Below are 19799 nucleotides of genomic sequence, written 5' to 3'. Positions count from 1 at the left end.
CGTTTAGCAAAAATCAATTCAAAACAGAGAAACTAATTCTATCTCACAGCGAAATCGCTACAAATCAATCACAGCATTAAATAAACAAACAGTTCGCTAGAACTACAGCTGCTACTGAGATGAGTTGTTTGTTCTCGGCTTTTATAAGCTTTATAATTAATTTCTCGAATATACTGGAAACATCTATAAATATCTGGATTTTTGTGGATGGCAACAGCAATTACGAGATATTTATTTATTAGGTATTAAATGCACGCGCTGTTCTATTTTTAACCTTCCAACGCAGCTGTCTTTTCAAAAATCATCTGCGTTGCTAAGGCAACATGAAGCAAATCTAATTACAATTCTAAATAAAAAAACTAAATAAATAAATAACTACGAAATCCGTAACAATATGAATTAAGTAATAATTAATAATAAAGCAAAGTGCATTCACATGCATGCACCAATATATCGTACAAAACTATGATTGGAAAACTGAGACCATGAGTTCGGCCACATTCGGCTATCGGGGGATGCGTACAAGTTCTGAGTGCACGTGTCTCCCGAAAGCCGAAGGTAGCTGAACACAAGCTACTCACACTCATTTGTAATTTAAGTAGTGTGTGTGTCAGCTCGCTGTGAGTAATCTAACAACACTGAATAAATTATCGTTAATTACTTAGCAGTAAACATTTCATCTTTTTCTTCGTCGATATGTTATTTTATTATTATATATTATTATTTGCCGATATATTGGCCGGGCCGCGAGTTTGACATCCTTGCTTTAGGGTTAGGTTGGGTTATTTGAAGATGGGAAAAGCACACAAAAGCTATTTATCTGAGGAGAGGGCTTTCTAAGGGAAACTGACTGGTATTCACGTTACAGAGCCGTGACCTCAGGTAAGAAATATGAAATGAGAAGCGTATACATGAGTTATACGATAAATGGCTTTGTGGCGGAAATTGATGGTATAAGATTGGTATTCACGTTACACGTGGTAAAAACATGGAAACCAAACATCTACCTGGGTTCGAAACTGGGACGAATAACAATATTAAGTAGTCTAACCGCTCGATAACTGATGAAGCCTTATTATACTGGATGGAAAATTGACTTACAACTATAAAAACTCATCTAATCGGAATGAATTACTAATATTAAAAAAGGGAGCTAGAAATACACTCTTTTCTTTTCGCTCTTTCCATAACACTGTTTCTCTAAATCATAATACAATGTATAATACAATGCATATGATGAATGTTTGAACCGTGAATTTCACTAAGTTTTTTTTCTTAGGAATGCTACGAAGCCCTTGTTTTTCCCGGTCATTGATAGAGCGCCATCTGTAGCTACAGAATTTAATTTCCTCATTAGAGGAAATTTTCAATTGAAAATTTCTTCTTGGCATCAGCTTCATATGCATTCATATGCTTCGAATATGGGCATCTGGAAGCCCAAATTTGGAATTTGTTTTATAATCTATTTCATATTTTGTAAAGCATTTTTGATTCAGAAACTCAATGATTTCAAAGAGCAATGGCAACACTGTACGAAAGAAAAAACATTTTCATCTCCAGCGCACGAGACTGTGTATCGAAAATTCTAAAGATATGCTCTTTTAAATATTTTGTGATATTTCTGTTGAATTGAATTTTATGGTTTAAGTGCGAAGAACATGATATTTAATAAATAAAGGTAACATACAAAACGTTAAAAAGCGCTTCTTTGGGCGTAATATAACATTTGAAACCTTTCAGATTTTTGTTTTATTATTATTATTAATGTTTTGTGTGTTAACGTTATTTATTAAATATCATGTTCTTCGCACTTGCGCCACATAAAATTCAATTCAACGGCAAAATCACAAAATATTTAAAAACAGAATACCTTTGGAAATTTTCGATATGCACTGGGAATAAAGATGTGTTTTTTATTTCGTTCAGTGTTTCTACTGATAGCTTTCAAATCGTTGAATTTGTTAATCGAAAATTTTTTAAGATTTTCAAAATTATGAAATATAAAATTCAAAATTCAAAGTCCGGACTTCCAGGTGCATATATTCAGGTGGGGCACTTCGTTATTCAAAATTTGATGGCTCTAGGTACCATATCTTTGGCATAGTGGATAGAACATACATATATACATGCAGATACTTGATCATTTAATTTCTGTAAAAATAATATAAGGCGATAATATTTGATGGTAACAAGAGTGATACAACCGTTTATAGCGGATGACGAATGCCCTTTTTTTTTAGATAAATAATCCATTCAGGCTGACTCCTTTTTGGACTAATTAAATAAAACAAAAATTTCAGGCACAAAATAAAAAATTGAGTAAATACATATTAAAATCGGGATGATAACTAATGAACATTTTAGTATGTAATTCTTAGTTAATTACTCTTTAGTGAACGCACTTTTAAGAATATTTCAGGTCAATCTCTCCGATTGTAAAGTTTAAGATGTAGGTGGAAATAAGTTTTATCATTTGCAAAACCGAAAATAGACATCCTTCGTGTTTTCGCATCTGAAAATCGCATTGAATCTTATTTCATTTATTTCTAAGCAGCGTATACCTTAGCTCTTGGCTATTTTAATAATATACTTAACCTCACTTTTTATACTATTCGCCGCTTGCGCAGAAAGCTCCCTAAAATAGTTATTATAAAAAAGTAAAAAATGTACCATAATTTTAATGTATCTAGTTAGGGTCATTTCACGGGTTCAACTACTAATTAATAATAGTAGAGATGAAGAATCGTATTTATTGCTTTCACGTTGCTTAGTTTGTTAATCAACAGCAGAGAGATTAAATTAGGATGAAAAATATCTTATTCTTTGACAAATGGCAATATAGTGGCATCTGAAAGATAATTTTTGTCTTATTATTTCGGATAGAAGTAACACAATTTTTTTTCGGATTGGAATGAGGCAGTCACCATGTGTCTGCGTTATTCCTGTTGAGCAGTTTGTTTTTTTTTTCGCATCATGTCAGTTCAACGAAACGTCCATTATGGTAAGTCCTTAAATCCGAAAACTTAGAAATTTCCCAGGTTTACATTTTGATGGTAGACATACTAAGCAATAAAAGCATGCAAGACAGCTAATAATTGCTGCCTTTAGGTCATATTTACATTTCGGATTGCCCTGTAGCGTTTCACATTGCGACCATCGTATATATCATAACAAAACTGCTAATACATTTATAATTTTAAGGAAGATGTTTTCAAGGAATTAATTTACTAACTTAAAATATATACTTCTGAGTTACACAACATTAAATTGTTTAAGTATTTGTTACGAATATACAATGCTGCATTGCATATTTGTTGAAGAAGAATATTTTGTGCGGTCTCTAACTGCTTTCGATTAACACGAAAGCAGTTAAAGATTGCGTACGATTAATACGAAAGCAGTTAGAGATTGAGATTGAGCCCAGGCAGGGAAGGCGTAACATAACATGGGACGCATGATGGCTTTGTAGTTTTAGTCGACAAAAAGAAAGCTGTTACTAGCATTTAGGGGGGGGGTTAGTCTAGCTTTATGTGCTCGAAACTTCTAAATAATATATGTAATGTATGGAGTGTATGTGAGAGTAACAGCGAAGATCACCCCGGCATAAAGAATTTATTTATCCCAGAGGAGATTATTCCTATAAAGTTGTAAGTTCCAATTTACATTTGCTCTCTTTATGAATTAGGATTTCCCATAGTCTTCCAACATTTATTTGTATTTTCCACTTGATTAGCTATTCCTCAAACGCGTGTATGTGACTTTTTATATGCTTGATTACTCACCTCAGAAATTCATTTTGTGTAAGGATTGCTATGTTATACGCTATTATAGTGCTAGTATTGCTAGTATAGTGCCTGGTGTTAGTATAATGTTGTTTGCATAATGTTAAATAACGTCAACACATTTTTTTTAAACTGTTGAGCTTTTTTAAACTGTTGAGCTTTTTTAAACTGTTGAGCTTGTTGATCAAATTTGAAAAAAATGTCTTACGCTTTGTAGAGTGGTAACACATGTCTTTTAAATCGCCAAGGTTTCTAATTAAATTTTAAACATACAAAAATTGAAACATTATCTTACGGTCTTCCGAGTGGTGACACACTTGTCTTAAATCGCCAGATTAGTTAATCAAAATTTCATATATGCATATGCTCGAATGGAGGTTACGTATGTTCGAAATTTGGTAGCTCTAGGAGCAGGAATTTTCTCATAATGCAAGGAACATATATGCGTACTTACAGATTCTTCATCATTTAATAACAGAGCTTATAAGTTTCACTTTACTATTTTTGTCTTTTTTCCTTCTGTTTCACTTAATAGGGGGTATTGCATACTCTAATATTTTAGATGAGAGTTTCAGGACTTCTGTTCCTTTTAATTGCCTCTGCTAATCCTGAATGGGAGCAGGGAGCTTACTGAAACTATGCTCGTGTGTGTCTAGAAGATACAGTACGAAGACGAAGGGTTAAAATTACCCTTTATTTCTCACAGAGTACAGCTGTTCCCGCACTTCGGGGTACAAAGACCAGCACTTACTGTCTCAAACGTAGAAAATAAGAAGTAAAACTAACTTGACTAAATAAGAACTAAGATATTTCACAAAGACTTATCAGGTTCAATCTTCCGTCTTACTTTCTTTGGGAACATGCACAGACCTGACTCGGAACAGGAAGCTTACTAAATCTATGTTCAATAACTGTGGGAAGTAGACAAGATACACAAGAAGGGTATACAAAACCCTTTATTTTTCACTCTTTACAATAATTTCCGTACTTCGGAATACAGAGACCAACTACTTGTGGTCTGAACGTAAGAATAAAAATATAACTAAACTCTAACTTAACTTTGGAATAATAAACGTGGAAGATTGGCCTTATATTAACAGGAAGCCGTATGTAGTACAGAGAACTGTTAACACTACAATACGTTTAAAATTATCACGAGGATTAAACTTCTGGCCTGGAAGGCAACCAGCAACCGAGTAAAACTTCTAAGACAAGCGGCCTGCTTCGACTAACTTCTTCCTCTCTCTCGCTTGGCAAAAAGCCACAACTTAAGTACTTGGCGTTCGCCAGACAAATTTTGCATAAATAAGTTAACGCTTTTAATTCTGGCCGGAAGTAGAAAATAAGAAGTGATAGTAAAGATTTAAAATAAAATAAACGTTAGTAAAACTTAAGATCCTTACATACTTCCCGCCAGAGTTAATTAGTTTGAAACTGAGGTCTAAAACGACCTTGTTGAAAACTTTTAGCTCTAGAATCTAACGCGAGGCCAATCTATTACAAACAGTTCTCACTAGAAACTAGAAATTTAAAAAAAAATTCGTTTTTACATTATCAATTCCATGGACAATTACTTTTCATCTGTACTGCATCTAAACAGGAGTTTCTAGTTGAAATCTGGTTCCTTCCAGAGATCTGGAAGGAAAACTAGTTTAATGAAATGTTACACAATTAAATGGCAAGTAACATGAATATTTATATTTCTCTTAACATTCTTATTTCATTCATGACTATTTTAATTATCTCTCCCCGTGCTCTCTGACATGTGTTGTAAAAGAACACCAAACACGAATGTGTTTATGTATACGTGTGCAACACTGCCTCCTACAATCAAAACACTAACATGTTAAAATTCAACATGACAAGACCTCTTAACACACCCTATCTTCAACTCTAAACCCTGAGGTACTATTCTGAAAGTGGCTAATTCTGAAGTGTAGCGTCAGAGAGCCTAACTACATTCATTCAACCTTTAACACATATTCACCATAATTTGGTCTTTTTTCAGTCACACGAATAAGTTTTATAATTTTTGGCATTACTTTCACTTTTACCATATCATAGTATTTCTTAACATTTAAAATAACAGTTCACATTGTATATAAGAACATATTAACATGCCGTTAATTTTACGCATTTTAAGACATACATTAGTAGTACATTGTTAACTTCTATTCTTTTCCCAGCAAGTGCCAATTCTTCTACATTGAAATACTACATTTCAAAAAGTCTTTCAGACTAAAACTTCTTTCTTGCCAGAATGTTTTAAATAAAATTTATACAATAACTTTTACAATATTTAAGTCTTTACATATTCCTATTATACATCAACTTTAGTTTTACGCGCGTGTAATTGAAAAACATAATACCAAAATCGGTAACAACTCATTTCTCGCCTTTTTGGCGATAAAGGTAGACCTCACATGAGGTAAAACTTCTTGAAATCTGCCACTTGCAGTAAGAATGAAAGATTAACTTAAATTTGCAAAGTAACATAAAATTTTACTTATCTATGTGATATTCGGACATTCTTTTCTGAGCCCAGTCCTGGAAGGTAGCGCATATTCTGGTTTGATTTATCCTCCTTCTTGTGCGGGCTCGCCCTTCAGTGCCTTCCTCTAGAAGCTTTCTTTTTCTTTCAGTTCGGTCACCCTTGAATACCTTCTTTTTCTCCTCTGCCCATGGTCTTGGCCGTTTGATGGTAGCTGGTCTTGGCGGAACCGGGACACTTCTTTCGCGTTCCTGCTTGGACCTCGTTGCTGGCCGTTCAAATTTTCCTTGTAACTTTTCCTGCGCCGCTGGTGGCCCTTCCGCAGTTCGGCGACATTTGCTGCGGAGAGTCCTGTCCGATGAGTTGATCTTCCGTTTGGAAGCCGGGTTATAGTTGCCGTTATTTCTCCTGGCTTTCTTTGCATTCGTCGAACTTCTCCCTTCTTCATTCTGGGGGTGTTCGTGAGCTCTCTTTTCTGGACGGTGGAACGGCTTCTTTTTCTTGTTACCTTCAATTATCCAACGGGGAAACTTTCTTTTCAATTGCTCCTGCCTCCTAATGGCTTGTCCTTGTGCTTGACGTTGTTCCACCTCTGGAGCTTGTGCCTGCCGTGTCTGCCGTGCCAGTTCCTGCAAAAGATCTTTAAAAATTTGCATTTTATTACGGACATAGTAGAGTTTTATTTGATCAATGTTTGCGGAGCACGTTTCACCATTTCTGGCTTTTAACACCACTACAGCGTGAGTTATTTTTTTTATGACATATGGTCCTTCAAATCGTGGAAAAAATTTGGCAGTTTTATCTTCTGGTGCTGAAGAAAGTGAATGCTTAATTTTTAACACTTCATCCCCTACTTTATAAGTTACTCCCCGTCGTTTCAAATCATAATATAGTTTCTGTTTTCTCTGTGCTACTTCAGTATTCTTTTTTGCTTCTTTAATTAATTTTTCTATATCACCCATTTTAAATTCTGGGGCTCTTTGTTGCACATAAAATAATTTATCTAACGGCGTTATAATCTTTCTGCCTAAAAATAACTCAGCAGGAGTTTTGCCCGTTGTATCATGTTTTGCGGTCCTAAGGGCGAAAGCAAATTCGTTGACATAGTTATCCCAGCTTTTATGAACATAACTACGGATGAACATAACTACTTTATGAAAATTTTTAACATAACTACGGATAAATTTCACTATATTTCTATTGACCCGTTCCGCTATATTTGATTGCGGCCGATACGGGACCATTTTTAAATGACGTATGCCCAGTTTTTGGCACATGTCTTCAAATACATTACTTACAAATTGAGGACCATTATCCGATATAACTTTTAGGGGCGCCCCGTATTTTAAAATATATTTATTTAAAATAGAATCAGTAACTAATTTCGCGGAGGCTCGTTTTAAGGGAACAATTTCGGTCCACTTACTAAAATGATCAACCATAACAAGGAGATAGCGACTTTTATTTAACTGACTTTTTGAGAAAGGGCCCAATAAATCGATGCCAATTATTTCATTTGGAAATTCGGATTTACTACTATTTAGAAACCCGGCCGGGCGGAAATTAATATAATTAACTGCTTGACATGTTGGGCAGGACTGGACATACGCCCTTGTTAACTTTTGCAGTTCAGGAAAATAGACTGCCTCGCGTACGCGTTGTATAGTTTTTCGAATACCAGCATGAGAAGCTAAAGGGCTGTCATGCAACTCCTGCAGGATATTTAATCTAAGACTAGCTGGGATAACAGGTCGAAATTCGTTGTTGGAATTCGTAGTTTTTGTATAAAATAATAGGCCATCTATTAGTTCGTAATGGGCCGCCCTATTTCTTATCGCCACAATATCTTGGTGGCTAAAATTTTCAGGATCCTTTAAATACTCATAAATGCTTCCAAACTCAGGATCCTTACCCAGTTCGGTTATTACAGTTTCTCGGGAATTTATTGTGCATGCTGTGAGCATTGCCACCTTTACAGTATTACCTTCTTCATCTATTTTAATTCTGGATAGGGCATCTGCTACGATATTTTCCTTTCCGGGGGTATGCTTGATTACCAGATTATATTCTTGTAGCTTGAGTGCCCATCTTATTAACCTTGGGGATAAGTTTTTCCCTGAGTACAATCTAGTTACCGCCGCATGATCAGACTACACTGTTATTGGCGCTTTTCCAAAATAGACTCGGAACTTTTGCACTGCTAACAGAACTGCAAGTGCCTCTCTCTTGGTCGCGGAATAGTTTCTTTGTGTTTGATTTAAAGTTCGGCTAAAAAATGCCACGGGCTGCTGATTTTGTGAAAGTACCGCTCCTACCGCATAATCCGAAGCATCCGCTGAAATTTCTAAATTCTCATCCTTTTCAGGAAATTTCAACACAGGGGCTTGCGTTAATGCTTGCTTTAATTTTTCGAACGCACTATTGGCTTCGGCCGTCCACGAGAATCTTGCCCTTTTCCTTTTTAATTTTAACAATGGTTCAGCAATAGCTGCAAAATCTTTTATAAAGGACCTATAATATGAACAAAGACCTAGAAAAGAAGAGAGCTTCTTCGCGGTGTTTGGAGTCGGATACTTTTGTACAGCGATTATTTTTGATTCGTCTGTCTCGATTCCTTTCTGAGATATTTTGTAACCTAAATATTTTAATTCAGGGGCTGCAAATTTGCACTTTTCGACATTAACTTTTAGACCGGCCTCATTTAATAAAGAAAACACCTGTCTTAAATCCTGTACATGTTGGTCGAGATTATCACTAGTAATAATGATATCGTCTAAATAGATAAATGTGGACTTTCCAAGAACAGGCCTTAACACAATGTCCATACATCGCTGAAATGTTGCCGGTGCCCCTGAAAGGCCAAACGGCATACGCAGAAATGCATAAGTGCCAGACGTGGTTATAAAAGCAGTCTTAGGCACGTCCTCAGGCCTATCCCCTATTTGAAAATAACCAGTTGTTAAGTCTAAAGTCGTCATATATTTGGTAGACGTTATGTTCCTTAGAATTTCTTCAATAATAGGTGACGGATATACCGGATATTTAGTTATGGAGTTTAATTTACGGTAGTCAATAACGAATCGCCACCTTTTTGGATGTGTCAATGGATAGTCATTATTTTTCTTACATAAAACCACCGGGCTAGCATAACTACTTGAGATGGGCGTTATGATCTTTTTACGTAGCATATCGGTGATATGCCATTCTATAATTTTTTCCTTATTCTTATCACACCGGTATGCTTTGTGGCGAACTGGCATTGAATCTCCGGTGTCAATACTGTGGTTAGTAACGTGAGTAAATCCTGGAATATCACTAAATAACGAAGCAAATTCACTTACCACTTGTCGGATTCTTCGTTGCTCTTCATTAGGCAGGTGGTCAAGGTTTAACATCGGCCGTTCAGCCTTTTCTTCTGGAACTGGTTTCATCGTCAGCTTAAGGGACGCTTCATTAAAATCCAGTGTTGCTTGTGCCTCTGAAAGAAAATCTATTCCTAAGATAATATGTGCTTGCAGATTCTTTACTATGAAAAACATAACCTTTACTTGTTCGTCATTGATACGGATGTATAGTGGTAATTTACCTATGCACTTACATCTTTCTCCTTGCGCAGCTAACACTGTCGTATTATCCGAATTATGTTTGCCGTATTATCCGAATTATGTATTATGTATGCGGTCCGAAAATACTTCCTAAAAAAATCTTCTGCCACACAGGAACACTGCGCGCCTGTATCCAGGAGTGCGGTGGCTGGGATATTATTCACCAGCACTTCAATCTTCGGAAGAGTCAAATTTTTCACCATTACTGTATTTAACTTGAAGGAAGAGGGGTTTTCTTGGCCTTCGGATTTCCGCACCCTCCCGTCAGCAGAAATCCGTTTTAGTTTAAATCCTTTTTTGTTTCCATGCTTTCCTTCTTTTTCCACTGGCCTTGAGACTTTTTTCCTGGGTTGCTATTGAACTGTCGACGTTCGCCGGCTGTTTTTGAATGCTCGGGTTTGAATGCTAGGGCCCACTGATTTGCTTTGCTTCCGTAGCCGTGTGCTTGACTTTGCTGTGGTCTTGGCGCACCAAATTGGTTTCGTTGTTGATATTGGCGTCTTCTTTCAATGTCCGCCGTTCTTCTACTTTCAAACTGGATTGCTAGCTCAAATAACTTTTCCAGTGTAGTCGGATTTCTTAATTCAATAAAGTCTTGCACTTGGGGAAGTAACCTCAGCAAAATCACTTGTATTATCTCAGGATCCGGACGGTTTCCATACAAGAGTTTGAAGACGTGAATTTTTTTTAAAATAAAGCTTGAGAGGTTTTCGATTCTTTGCTGATATATGCTGAAAAGTTCCGTTTCTAATTTCGCACGATCCCTTACGACAGGGAAGGCTTTTACTAGGGCAGTCTTGAAATTTTCGTAAGTATAGGTGGGACTTCCTGCTTGACCCAAGAGACTTCTGCCTATACATTTGAACCAATTAAGCGCTTGGCCCCTCAAAGCGCTGGTAGCTAAGGTAACTTTTTGAAATTCGTGCACGGGGTAGAGCATGAAGTGGTCATCCAATTTTTCCAAAAAACTGGTTACCTGTGAGTTTCCATTAAATGTTGCTTCTGGTTTCATCGAAGCGCGCATGGTCTGGACGATGTAACCAAATCCTTCCAAGGCGGCAGCTGGCATTTCTGGATTCTGAGCCGTTTCTGCAGGCAGCACAGGTTCTTCTTGAAACTCGGCCATGGTTATTCTTCTTCGTTGGGCGCCACTATCAGGGTCAATGTTCCTTCTTACCTTCTTCGGGAACATACAAGGACCTGACTCGGAACAGAGAGCTTACTAAAGCTATGTTCACTGATTGTGGTAAGTAGACAGGATACAGACGAAGGGTATACAAAACCCTTTATTTTTCTCTATATACAATAACTTCCGTACTTCGGAATACACTGACCCGCTACTTGGGGTCTGAACGTAAGAATAAAAATATAACTAAACTCTAACTTAACTTTGGAATAATAAACGTGGAAGATTGGCCTTATATTAACAGGAAGCCGTATGTAGTACAGAGAACTGTTAACACTACAATACGTTTAAAATTATCACGAGGATTAAACTTCTGGCCTGGAAGGCAACTAGCAACCGAGTAAAACTTCTGAGACAAACGGCCTGCTTCGACTAACTCCTTCCTGTCTCTCGCTTGGCAAAAAGCCACAACTTAAGTACTTGGCGTTAGCCAGACAAATTTTGCATAAATAAGTTAACGCTTTTAATTCTGGCCGGAAGTAGAAAATAAGAAGTGATAGTAAAGATTTAAAATAAAATAAACGTTAGTAAAACTTAAGATCCTTACAGACTAAGATTGGCCTTTTAACTCTACTCATGTTGTGAGCAGAATGCAGGAAACTACAATACTTCTTCAAATATCAAGCAGAACTAAGTTCTGGAATTAAAGGCAGATATGAACTGACAGAAAAGCATGGGCGTGGTAAGGCGGCAAAAAGTCTCCCTCTCTCTCTTTTGGCTAAAAGCCATATCTTAAATACTTAACGGTTTGCAACCTTATTTGCATAAACAAATCTCGATTTCTGGCTGGAAATGGAAAATAAGAGACGACAGTAAAGTTTTAAAATAAAATAAACATTTAGTAAAACTGAAAATCCTTACAAGAGCACAAAACTGCTTAAGTACAATTGGTGGCCCTAAATTTGGGGCAGTGCCATTTTATTTCCGGAAAAGCATTAAGCCTTTTTTATTAACACCCAAATGAAAATGGAGTTTTGAAATTTTTAAGAAGGATTTCCTGTTTTATTTTAGATTTCAACAAATTTAACAGTTGGCAACGAATTTGTTAAGCATTGTATCTTACAATATTTATTTTTTCATTTTTCATGCTCTTGTTTTGAATTAATTTGAATTCTCCCCCCTCCATTTCTTGCATTTCCATTTCTTGCATTTCCATTCTCAAATGAAAATTCGTTTCAAAAACCATCAACTGAGTTGAAACCATCTCTTTTTAAATATTTATAATTCAATAACTTCCGTAGCAAGCTCTAATACGTAAGATGCAGATGCATATGATTATCCTAACTTGATTCGTAATATTTCTAAAGGAATATATATGACAGAATGGCCGTTATACATTCAAATGTGGCGATATTTCAGAATGGTCAACTTAGTGACCGTGAACTTGAACACGGGAAGCAGGGTGTCATGTTTCATATGACGAACAAAAGAATGTTATTAACCTAAAAAATAAATCTGATGGACAGCTGCCCTTCTCACCTGTGCACGTGGATGAACCGAAAAATCAGTTATTGAATTGATCGAATTTTTTGAACCGCATCAATAAAATAGAACACTTTGTTAAATTAATTCATCATTCTACTTTTTTAATTGTTTATTTCTACCATTCTTTGTTTTAAAACAAAAACAACAAATACACATCTCTGCCCAAGCAATAAAGTACCATTTAACGAAACCAAACTGAAATTTAGATGACTAGTTTTATTACGAAAAACCTTCAACAACTGATTAAATTTAATTAACATTTTAAAATTGATGCTTTGAAACCAGATATAATTTAGTTTTACTACAGCTGTAGCCGTATTTCAAGAAAGGTTGCATTTACTGTAACGTTATTGAAGCAAAAAGTATAAATATACTCTTATCATATTAGGTATTATGTTAGAATCTCATTATTTTCCAGTTAATTATTTGATTTGTAATTGAAAATAGATTTGTAATCAAAATTTTCAATAACATAAAAATGAAGGAATGATTTTTAGTTTAATATAATATGCAAAACTGTCAAACATGCACTTAATGATATTGTCGCATTAAAATAGTTTTGGACCAAAGAATTCTAAACAATATCCTTGTTTTTAACTAAACTTTCTAGACTTGGTATTCATTCTGTTGTCATCTACTTCTGTAGTTTTAATTTACATTTTCGTTTCTGCTTCCCAGATTTAAAATGGATAGACATCTATTTAACAATTTATTTATTTATATATTTAATCGTTTTGCTTGCATTTTTCTGTGATTATTATATATATACATATTCCATTTCATTTCTTTTGTAATCTGTTGCCAGATATCTGTTTTAATTTTTATTTTTTCTCGATACTTTTGATTTTTAATACGAAAAGGTAAATTTGTAAGTGTTTAAATTGTATCAATAGTGCTTGTAACTCTTTTTTATAACCCTTATAACGCCCAGATGCATATAGTAAACCCTGAAAAGTATCATGTTTTTGAAAGTTTGCTTCTCAAACGGTAAGGTGTATGCCTTATAACTTATCCCACCTTTTTGATGTATCACTTTTTAAACCGGAAGTTGATCATACTGTGTATGTATACATATATATTCAAAATAAAAGTAATTAAAAGTAAATTAAGAAGGCCTACGACTTGCGCTAAAGCTGCAAAGTAATAAACTAATAATTTATAATAACAAAACTTTCGATGTACCATCTACAAGAAACAGAAATTCAATTTAAAACCACGAATGAAAAATATTTTTAATCATTATTTTAATTAGTATTTTAAATTACTATTTTCAAGACCTTCCTTGCTTAAAAACATAAAAATCTTTAATCGCAAAAATACAAAAATCTGTAGAGACATTAGGTATTTTTTTGGAAGCAGAAGAAATGAAAAATGAGCAAACGACTTCGCCGGGAATCGAACCACGGAACTCTGGAAGACCGGCCCAGCGTGCAGAACCACTACACCACGAAGGCACACTAGGAAAGTTGGAGAAGTACATTATAAATCAGTATCATTATAAATTAAATAAAAATTTTAAGTATTGGTAAAGCAGCTATTGCCATTGATCGCAGATTAATCGACTCATCAAGGGTATAAAAAATATACCATCAATTAACAACAAATAAATTCAAGTCCTTCTTAATTACTTTTATTTTGAATTTATCTTCTAACAGCAAGGAGCTTTTAACGCTATTTTAGTAACAGCCTACTCTCTATGTATTATCGCCAAAAAAATTTAATGTTTTCTCGCCAAGTTAGGCTAAACTTTCTTAAATAGAAAACTTCACTTTACTACAACCCTTTTACTTCCATCACCTTATACTTCATTTCCAGCCATTTGGTTTTAAAATTTTGAAGGCAAGTTAGTTAATTTTAACTTACTGGTTTGATCTTTAAATTTACAATTAACTACTTCTTTTAAACTTTAATTTTTAAGGTCTGTATCATTTTTATTTTCTTATGATTTTCAGTTACCTTTTAATGCTCTAAAATGTTTACTTTTGTTTTTGAGTTTGAAAATGAGAGTGTAAAGTAAGCATCCCGTTCAGTTTAATTGTGTTCTTAGAAACTTTAATTTTAAAGATTATTTGCTATTTATATTGTTTACCAGTATTCTTTTGGCTTAAATGGACTAATGTCTTTGTTTGAATTGAGTATTAATTCTGACTTACGATTTGGATCTAGCAAATAATTTGATACTTGGAAGAAACTTGGAATACTTGGAAAAAAAGACGAAATACTCTCACTATGTTTAGTTGTTGTTAATTGATGGTAGATTAGTTTATACTCTTGATAAGTCGATTAATCTGCAATCAGTGACAATAGCTACTTTTTCAATGCTTAAAAATTTTACTTTTGGTTTAGGTATTTCTGCGATTAAAGATTTTTCTTAGCAGATTTTTATGTTTTTAAGCAAAGAGGTCTTGAAAATACTAATTTAAAATACCAATTAAAATACTGACTAAAAGTGTTTTTCATTCGTGATTTTAAAATTGAATTTCTGTTCTTTGGAGATGGTACATGGAAAGTGTTCTTATTAAAAATTATATATATATATATAACTAATATTCAATCATTATATAAAGCTAAGGTTTAATCCTAGTATCCGGTGCACACGGGATTTGGCTACTTTTGGCGACTTTATGTTGAGCAATAAAAACGGGACATATACGATGAGTAGTTAACGGGTCATTCAAAGAAAATATATAGTTAAACATAGTATATACTATTTATACAGTATATATACTATGTATATACACACATAGCATATAGTGTATAGTATATATATATAGACGTTCTTTGGAACATTTTTGGTGTTGGCGATAATTTTCAAAGTCGCGCCAAGGCTGCACCGTATACTAGGATTTTACCAAAGCTAATTTAAATTTAAATTAAAAATTATGAAATATATTATATATATGCATACAGAAAGTGAACACTTTGTATTACAGAACTGCTATTTCTGTAAATTTCTATAAATATTTAAATTTTATCAATTGTACTAAATAACGTTTATATATTATTTTATAACGCATAGCCATTTATGAATTCTAAAAAATAGCATGTTTTTGAGTGTTTACCTTTTACGGATGCTAATATATGTCGCTTATAACGCTTATAATATGTCATCACGTAGGCTGTGCATAACTCTTTTAATAACAATTTTAACGCGTGTAACACTTTCAAATCCTTTTAGTGTCAAAACAATTATCATCCTTTTAGTGTCAAAACAATTTTGCAGAGTATAACTTATTTTTATAACGCTTATAACTTTTTTCCATAATGCCTGTAACTCGTGGACGCATGTAATGCTCAAAAGTAGATCGTCAAATGCTTCCTTTTAAGAAGATAACATATATCGCGTATAATGGTTAAAGTGCTTGGACACTTGATAGTGCTGAAATATATCATTTTGTTTAAAGCTTGCTTTTCCGAGGATAACGTATATCGCTTATAACGAATATAACGCTTATAGTTTATCCTCACTGATGCGAACTTTAAAATTTGTATCCGTCCAGAATTTATTTCCATATTTCACTTTATCGATTAACTGATGGCGCATTAACAAGGTTGCGAGTTAATCCCGACCTCCAACAATCATTTTCGAAATGGGAAAAACATTTCTATCACAAACCATCACCGTAAAACAAAAATGCCTACGGAAAATACAAAATGGAAATAATGTGTTGAATAATAACAGTGATAACATATGATATCATAGTATATGTGAATTGTTTTTATTCACAAAGTTCGCAATTTAATCGTACATAATCGGAATATATGAAGATTTTATAATACAAAGCAAAACTTCTAACCTATTTTTGTACATAAGTTTGAACTCGGCAATTGCCTTCAAGGACACTTCTAAATTTTGTTCCTTCCATTTATAATCTATCTTTTTTTATTTCTAATGACATTTATTCTTTCGTTATTACAGTGTGCTTTTTTTTTATTTCGAATACTGATTTAATTTATGTAACTATGGAATGAATTTATTTTTCAAATTAAACTCTTTGGAAATAAAGGTAAATTTTTAATAGAATTTTTCTGCTAATTATCATATTGATTTTTCCTGTGTCCTGTGTTTTTTTAATTGCTTTCGGATTAACAGTGATTTTGACTTGATCGTGGACGTCGTTTTTGGTACTATCCCGGCATATGGAAAGTTGACCGTACTTTCTTTGTCTTTTATATTGCCTTTAACTTTTATTTCTTTTTTTATAAGATTTTATAACTTCAAGCGGCCAGTGGTTTTTCCTTTCCCGAAAATGCTTCTAGCTTTTTCATATGAAATTAATTTTAAACAATTTCAGCACTTTTGTGTTAGTAACTATATTATTTCTCTTTCTCTTTTACTGACTACTTTCCGAGTTTCTTTATTAAATGTTTATTGCTGTTCTTGATAACTGAATTCATTTTAGTGCTGGAAGCTCCAATGAAGGATTTGCCGGAGAATTTCAGCCACACGATGGAAATCCGTTTCGCGAATGCCTATAGCGAAGCCTTTCGTAGACGTGCAGTGAAGAAAGGAAGCAATGAACCAGAAGACATGATTATTGTAAAAGTGAGTGTGAATAGTTTGTTTTCTGATAAACTTTTTAATTTTATTTATTTACAAAAATTTATTAAAATGTAGATAAATTTAATCTTTTGTTCTTCAAAGGAAACTATTGAGAAAAGAAAACAGGTTTTTTTTTTTCTTGTTGTTGTTGCCAATTAAACGAAGTTATTTTTCATTATAAAGTTCCTCCTTTTGTAATTGCTTTCAGAATTTTGAAAACATAATAAACGAGGTTACGATTTAACATAATTTATTTCCGAGAGATTTCGATAAAATATGCTTTTTTATTAAGGCCAATCTAACATTTAATTTGACATCATTATAAAACTCTAAGCAACTTAAATACTTGAGTTTCTTCAATTACTTCAGTATTGATATTTTCAGTAACACATATTCTTTTTAAAAATATTGCATTATGAAACCCTGTTATTGCAAAGTTTACAGGAAGAACTTTCGGACTGATCTTTAGAAAACGGTCGAGCAAAATGCTTAAGGGAATTTAAATATGTAGCATCTTTATATTGAAGCAGAGGATTTAAAATGAATGTTGGCTGAGCAAATGGACAGATAGTGTATGGACGTATTAGCTGAACAGGAGACACGACTTGCAGATGGAGTCGTAAAGCGAAGAAATCGCACAATCTTCAGTAGCTTCGATGGAAAGGAATACACTTTTTAACAGGTTTTAATTTAAATAGGAGTATTCGACTTAATGCTTTTGACACTGTCAGAGGTGGATTTTGAGTTCGTGGAAGTCACAATCGAGAGTGGGGGCGCGTTCAAAGAAGCACGTAATTATTAATTAAGATATCAAAAAATAAATAGACCCAGTGTCTTAAGATGAGGACCACCCCAAAGTTCAGGTGAAGTGGTTCTCCCTTTTATAAATCCTCTAATGGACGAAACCTTCATATCTACGTAATACTAGGTATTATCCTCAACTGCACCAACTCAAGTTGATGATAAAAATTTATGAAGATATGCATGTATTATTCATCTTGTGCTCAAAAAATGAATTAAAATAATCATAGATGACGTTATTTATAAGTCTGTAATTTAAGGTGCGTTTAGACCACTGTGATATATCTGTATTTAATGACGGTTTTCGAAGGTTTTATCTTTCCTGGTTAGTATACTATTTCAACATTAAAAAAATACGTACACATCCCCATCCTGAAAGGAATTTTTCAGATGTATTCGACATTAAAACCTACCGCAGAGATAATTGTAATTCAGATCACACTTCTGTAACAGCCAAAATAAAAGCCGAACTGAATAATTAATTTTTGAAGATATTATTATCTACACAAACAACATAATTTTTTAAAACGCAGGAAGAAAATGATTGCTTGAAGCAGTCTGCAAATAACAATGAAGAGGGAAAATGCTGCATATAAAATTGTTACTTGAAAGTTATTCAAGAAATTCTGATTATGAGTACAGAATGGCAATAGAGAAAGAAAAGAGAATTATAAGCTTAATTAAAAGAGTTTCACGAAATTTTCTTCATAGACGTTGAGAATCTAAAAACGTTGAAAGAAAGTGGAGATTTCCATGAAATAAGGTTGAAATTGGTTGTAAGGACTTTAAGTATTGAACTACAATTTGAAAAACAAAAGTGGAATAAACTTGAGTAACAAGACATTAAATCTTCAAACAATAATATTGATTAATATTTTGATAATTTATTGAAAAATTTATTATCTGAACGCTGAAGAATCAAGCCGTAAATCTATTACCAATCTAGAATTGATATCTTCACCTGTACTAGCTTATGCTGAGGAAGGAATATCAACGAAAGTTAATAAAGAAATCAATTTAAATTTAATTCCACCTGAACTTCTAATCCGACTATGACGAAGGAAATACTACATAATATTCTTCAAGCAGTGTTCAACAAAGAGACGTTTACAGAGAAACGAAACATACCATAACATTCCAAATGCGTTATAAGGTGATCTTCTTGAGTGCTCCAACTGTAGAAAGATAAATTTAATCTACATTACATGGAAGATGTTTTAAATATCATGTTCATTGTAGTATCTTCAATATATGCAGAACTACCATCGCTAATATCTCTGAGAATAATAGGAAGCTTCCAACAGCTTTTACAAGAACAGAAAAAGCAGGAAGTTGTTGGTTTCCAGCTCGCGGTACATTAATAAATCCTGCCGTCATTCTATATACATATAGATATGTATCTACGTATGAATGTAGAAAGGTATCTTAACATGGTTTTTAAAATTTTTGTTAAAAAGACATATGCATCATACACACGAAGAAGTCAACGAAATTATGAGCAGAGAAATTTGTAAAATTATTCATTAAGTTATTATAGTAATGCTAAAATAAAGTTCTTGACTTTCAGATCTTGAGTCTCACCAATGACATCCTACTTCGTCAACTGGAGATCATATATGTCGTCGAGAAAGGAGGATCTCTCGTGCCTGCCACCATCGCTTCCAAATACCTGAGTTCCCTGACATATGAACAGCTGAGGGAATTTTTGGGCCATCACGCTATTGTGAAAGCAAGGCGTAAGTGCTATTTAAAGATGGATATCATATTTAGTGCTGTAACTTCTGGGGTAGGAAATAACTTGAGATTTGTTCTAAATACCTAACCGCTATCAGTACACCTGACAAGTTATTTCCCTTTGTACTGCTTAACTGTTCACACGAGACAGTACTTAAAAGTAAAATTTAAG

The 19799-nt window shown here is 33.9% G+C and overlaps 1 protein-coding gene across 1 annotated transcript in view; it reads left to right on the top strand.

The window, feature by feature from the left end:
- The window catches only part of LOC118182154 (uncharacterized), a 120802-nt gene that overhangs the window by 55718 nt on the left and 45285 nt on the right, over positions 1-19799 (top strand). The window contains exons 3-4 of the mRNA XM_035351468.2: positions 16953-17095; positions 19461-19629. Of these exons, the coding sequence (XP_035207359.1) occupies positions 16953-17095; positions 19461-19629 (312 nt within the window). The remainder of the gene's footprint in view (positions 1-16952; positions 17096-19460; positions 19630-19799) is intronic.

Source organism: Stegodyphus dumicola, chromosome 12, assembly GCF_044657685.1.
Source record: "Stegodyphus dumicola isolate Sdum_Otavi_A_Nest chromosome 12, ASM4465768v1".
In the NCBI taxonomy this organism is placed as follows: Eukaryota; Metazoa; Arthropoda; class Arachnida; order Araneae; family Eresidae; genus Stegodyphus; species Stegodyphus dumicola.
This window is presented reverse-complemented; position numbering and strand designations above follow the sequence as displayed.